Source organism: Zingiber officinale, chromosome 6A (assembly GCF_018446385.1).
Source record: "Zingiber officinale cultivar Zhangliang chromosome 6A, Zo_v1.1, whole genome shotgun sequence".
In the NCBI taxonomy this organism is placed as follows: domain Eukaryota; kingdom Viridiplantae; phylum Streptophyta; class Magnoliopsida; order Zingiberales; family Zingiberaceae; genus Zingiber; species Zingiber officinale.
Window position 1 is genome coordinate 10,484,135 of NC_055997.1, and position 5,655 is coordinate 10,489,789.

Here is a 5,655-nt window from a genome sequence, read left to right on the forward strand (position 1 = left end):
GAAGCTCTTTCTTGTGACGCCGGCCCACAGCTGCCACCGGATAAGTTATTTTTACTTTAGATGTCAAATACTCAACGACATCAAAGAGGTCAAAAGAAAATTTCAGACCGATGTCAAATTTATCACATCGTTGGTCATACTGGAAATATATGCCGTAAAAGACTTGATTGGTCTCGGGTAAAAAGTAAAATTTCTCTCAGAAATGGACATTTTGGTATTCAATGTCCTAGTTCGTTTGACTCAAATTTCATTGGTGGTCCTACAGCCTCAAGACAATCATCTATTTCACAAGTATATCCTTAAGTCCTCTCATCTGTGCCTACTTGTGGTAAAATCCCAGAGTTTTCATCTATTGATTGGTATATTGACACTGGAGCAACTCATCATGTCACATCAGATTATAATATCCTTACAGACGTAATGTCATATTATGGCTCAGATATGGTTCAAGTAGGCGATGGTTCAGATTTGTAAATTGCTAATCTTGGAAACACATATGTTCATTTATCTAATCGAACTTTTCACAAGTGCAATGTCTTTCATGTTCCATCTATCACTAAAAATTTACTTTCTATACGTCAGTTTTGTCTTGATAATAATGTCATTTTTGAGTTTCATCATAATCATTATCTTATAAAGGATAGAGGAACAAATGCTATTGGGGTTTTTGGGAGAATCAAAAATGGCCTCTACTATCTTCATAGTTCTTCAATCAAAGCTTTTGTTGGTAAATTCACAAATAAACCAGCTTGGCATGCTCGACTTGGTCATCCTTCCCTTCATATTATTCAGTCAATCATCAATAGGTATGGTTTACCTACTTCCATTACCTCCTCCCCATCTCATTCATGTAGGGCCTGCATGGAATCTAAAAGTCATAAACTACCTTTCTCTTCGTCTGATCATGTTTCTAATTTTCCACTTGAAATAATCTATTCTGATGTTTGGGCCCTTCACCTATTTTGTCTAATCAAGGTTTCCAATATTATGTTACCTTCATTGATCATTTTAGTAAATATACTTGGCTTTATCCTGTGAGAAGGAAATCTAATTTATTTGATATATTCTGTAATTTTCAAATTCAAGTTGAATGATATTTTAATCGTAAAATACTCTCTTTTCATTCTAATTGGGAGACGAATATCAAGCTCTCCATCGTCATCTTGTCTCTTATGGAATTGTTCATCGAGTTTCTTGTCCTTACACTCTAGAACAAAATAGCTCTACTGAGAGAAAACATAGACATATAGTTGAAATTGCCTTAGCTCTTCTTCATCATGCATCGATTCTGCGTAAATTTTGGGATGAAGCTGTTAGCACTGAATTATATCTCATAAATTGACTTCCTATTCCATTGCTCAATCATAAGTGTCCTTTTGAAAAACTTTATAATCAAACCCCTGATTACACTTTCCTTCGAATTTTTGGTTGCGCATATTATTCATGGTTACACCCCTATACTAAACACAAACTTGACTCTCGTTCACTACAATGTGTTTTTCTTGGTTATAGCAATTTGCACCATGGTTATCGTTGCTTGCATATACCAACGGGACAAATTTATATTTCACGACATGTTACATTTGATGAGTCTCTATTCCCTTTTTAGGTAGCTTCTTCGATCTCTCCTCTAGATACAAGTGGCACCTTCTTGATGCCACCTAATATTGTCAGAAGTGATGACATTCTAGGTCTTGCTCTGGAACTCTCTAATAACTCCCCTATACCATCAGAATCACCTCAAGTTGCTGCTCCAATCTTGGAAGCCTCGTCGGTCGAAGATAATATGCTATCTAGTTCTGGATCCTCGGAAAATGCAAGTCTGTCATCTACATCACTATGTCAGCATACTTCCTCGTCGCCATCAACAAGTGATTCAGATGATAATGCTCCTCGTTGCATGCTTCCCGTTAGTGACATTTATAAGTGTTGCCCACCAAATGCAACTCGATATCCCCTTCCACGAGCTCTAATGGTCTCTTCAAAATCTATTGAACCAACTTGTTTTACACAAGCAAGCAAGAATCCAAACTGGCGTAGTGCAATGGCTTCAAAATTTGATGCACTTCTTCAAAATGGAACATGTAGTCTAGTTCCGTGCACACCCTCAATGAATGTTGTAGGCTCTAAATGGGTATTCCATCTTAAGCATCTAGTTGATAGTTCTCTTGAACGGCACAAAACTCGACTTGTAGCTAAGGGATTTAGTCAACAATCATGTATTGACTTTAATGACACTTTTAGTCCAGTCATCAAAATTACATCTGTCAGACTATTATTATCAATAGCTGTTAGAGTTAGTTGTAATTGGCCTGTACAACAATTGGACATTTCAAATGTATTTCTCCATGATCATCTTGAAGAAACTGTATTTATAGAGCAACCACTTGGGTTCATTCATCCATAATTTCCATCTTATATTTGTCAACTTAAGAAATCCTTATATGGTCTTCGATAAGCTCCTCGTGCATGGTGTTTCATCGACTATCAATTGGTTACAAGCTCAAGAATTTTCTGGATCAAAGACTAACTCGCCTCTATTTCACAAATATAATGATGGATCTATGATATTTTTTCTTATTTTTTTGGACAATATTCTGATAACCGGCAATGATCACAAGGGTATCACAACTTTATTAAGTCTTCTCAATCAAGAATTTCCTACTCGAGATTTGGGTATTGCTCGTTTTTTTCTTGGTATTGAGCTTATTCCACATGAGGATGGATATCTTCTCTCTTAGAGCAAATACATTACTAGACTTCTTCAAAGAGCCAAAATGGATGGACCACATCTGATCTCTATACCAATTGTTATAAACAACTCTCCAACTTCATCCTCTCCTGCTCTGTCTAATCCACAAATTTATTGAAGTATTGTTGGAGTCTTACAATATGTCACCATCACACGTCCTGATATTACTTTTGTGGTAAATCGTGCTTGTCAATTCATGCATGCTTCAACTGAACAAAATTGGGATAATGTAAAACGAATATTTCGCTGTCTACTATTCTACATAGTCTTCTTTTATATTGCTAATCGTCTCGAGATTTACATGCATATAGTGATGTGGATTGGGCAAGTTCTCCTGAAGATAGACGCTCTACTAGTGGATATGCAATATTTCTTGAACAAAATCTTATCTCATGGAATTTGAAAAAGTAACCTACAGTATCTCGTTCAAGTACTGAGGTAGAATATAAAGCTATAGCAAATACAATGTCAGAAATTATTTGGCTTCAATCACTTCTCTCTGAATTTCATCTTGCATCAAATATTGTACCAAAAATTCGATGTGACAATATTCTAGCAACATATCTCACAGCAAATCTAATTTTTTCTGCTCGTACAAAATATGTGGAATTGATTTTCATTTTGTTCGTGAACGTGTGACAACTCAATAGTTATCCGTCTCTTATATTTTTTTTGAAGATCAAATCGCTGATATCTTTAGTAGGTCATTATCCAGATAACGTTTCAACAAGTTAGCAAGCAAACTCAACGTCAAAGATCTCCCGTTAAATTTGTCAGGGGGTAAAAGATATAAAAGAGAATTATTAGAATTGATCAGATCAAATCACCAAATCAAATTAAATTAATATTTAGATTATTCTAATAATTGTGTTATAATTATTAGAATAATTCTCATAATTATTCTAAGATCATCAAGTATTTTTTTTAACATTATATATTATTATCCTTAAGATAAATATCAATAAATAATAAATTTTATTATTTTATTTTTGGCTCTTTCCCTATTATTCTACTTACAATTACAATTACAATTACAATTACAATTACGACCGATCTGACTTGTATACAGCCGGTCGAAGTTACTGATTGTGGTTACTTAGTCATCCCATCTTGACCTTGACACGATCAACCCCAAATCCACATCAACTGAAATTCATCGAAAGTATTATTATAGATTTAATTGAAATTAAAACAACACACACATGGATTCAGTAGTTAAAGCTCAGCGCCTTCTAATTCACCCACCCGTACGAGCTTCTTCCCTACGTTATCACCTCTGAAAAGCCCGACAAATGCCGTCGGCACGCTCTCGATGCCGACGGATACGTCTTCTAGCGAAATCATTCTGCCATGGCGAAGGTGGTCCGAGGTGGCGGCCGAGAACTGTTCGTGCAAGTGGAGGTAGTCCAAGGCCAAGAATCCACGCAGCGTGATGCGCTTGTAGATTACGTCCATCAGGTCCGGAGCCGCTCTCTTGCCGGCGTTCGTGTACTCCGATATCGCCCCGCACACTGCCACCCTGCCGAACGAGTTCATGTTGGCCACTGCTGCCTCCAACATGGCGGCGCCGACGTTGTCGAAGTAGATGTCGATTCCTTCGGGAAAGTACCTGTTGCGAAAACAGAGCATCCTATGTTTCACATGCACCGGGAATCAATCGGCCGGCCGTTAATTGTGAATTGGCGGTACCTTCTCAGAGCAGACTTGAGATCGGCTTCTTCCTTGTAGTTGAACGCGTCGTCGAATCCGAGCTTGCGTTTTAGCAGATCCACCTTTTGCTTGCTCCCGGCGCATCCGACGACATAACAGCCTGAGAGTTTGGCGTACTGGCCGACCAAGCTCCCGACTGATCCCGACGCCGCCGAGACGAAGACCTTCTCTCCCTTCTTCGGCTTGCAAACGTCGTAGAAACCGGCGAACGCTGTCAACCCACTCGGTCCTGTAGCAGTCGTCATCAAATTCGGCCCATCCTTCTTGTGTTCTTTAATCTGGTGCAGATGGAGAGAGTACTCACCCAAAACGCTGGCGTAGTACGAAATAGGGAGATCCTTCGCGTCCACCTTCATCAAGACGGTCCCCGGCCGGACCACCGTGTATTGCTCCCACCCCAGCAATCCGGCCACCACATCACCCTCTTCCAGCTCCGCCCTCCCAGAGGCCACAACCTTCCCCACCCCGTACGCGTCGATCCTCTGCAACAAGAGGGACGAAGTCGTGAGCTGAGACCAGGCGACGAAAGCGTTACCTGAGCGACTAGTGGCCACGCAACGCGTGCCTGCCCGGGCTCGATTTTGGAGGCGGCGGTGATGGCCGTGTGAGACGAGCTGTAGCGCTTCATTCGGTTGAGCTGGTAGGGGTCGATGGAGAGGAAAAGATTCTTGACGATGACTTCGCCGGATCCGGGGGCGGGCTGCAGCGGCGTGGTGGCGAGCTCGAAGTCGGATTCCGACGGGTGGCCATCGACGTGGTGCTTGAGGGAGACGTACTTGTTTACCACTTCCATTGTCCACGGCGCGCTCGATCGCGGTCTCTGTAAACTCTCCCTGGCGGATCGATGGTTCTTATGAAGAGATTCCGTACCGGAGCTACGCCGCCGTTGTCTTCTAGTGGAGAGCAGAGAAAGAGAGAAGATTCTTGTTTGGCCGTCGGCTGTGATTTTGTCGCCCTCTGACCTGTGTGAAGCATCACTGTAGAAAATGAAGCGGCAAATTAACTAACTGTGAGTAGGAAAGTTTTTCAAATACCTAAATCACTTATTTAATTTTAAGATTATTAAGTATTCAATACTTATTTTACCCATCTGCTCATTCGCCAAATCCAAATCAATTGTAGCAATCAATTCTAATCTAATTTTTTTTAAAAACAATTTTTATGATAAAAAAGTAACTACTCTCAATATAATA

General features: G+C 40.1%; 1 protein-coding gene across 1 annotated transcript; it reads right to left on the minus strand.

The window, feature by feature from the left end:
- Positions 1-3,933: 3,933 nt before the first annotated feature.
- Positions 3,934-5,334, minus strand: LOC121993719 (2-alkenal reductase (NADP(+)-dependent)-like). Its single transcript, XM_042548064.1, has 4 exons — positions 5,028-5,334; positions 4,767-4,944; positions 4,442-4,691; positions 3,934-4,361 (listed from the first exon to the last, which is right to left on the minus strand). The coding sequence occupies exons 1-4, from the start codon at positions 5,253-5,255 to the stop codon at positions 3,968-3,970; spliced, it is 1,050 nt and encodes a 349-aa protein (XP_042403998.1). The 5' UTR covers positions 5,256-5,334; the 3' UTR covers positions 3,934-3,967.
- Positions 5,335-5,655: the final 321 nt, after the last annotated feature.

Excerpts from the sequence above, each read along its gene's own strand:
- LOC121993719 (XM_042548064.1), bottom strand. The coding sequence starts at position 5,255 with ATGGAAGTGGTAAACAAGTACGTCTCCCTCAAGCACCACGTCGATGGC. Across the intron at positions 4,945-5,027 it reads CCAAAATCGAGCCCGGGCAG|AGGATCGACGCGTACGGGGT; the intron begins GCACGCGTTGCG and ends CTCTTGTTGCAG. Across the intron at positions 4,692-4,766 it reads GTACTACGCCAGCGTTTTGG|GACCGAGTGGGTTGACAGCG; the intron begins GTGAGTACTCTC and ends CGACTGCTACAG.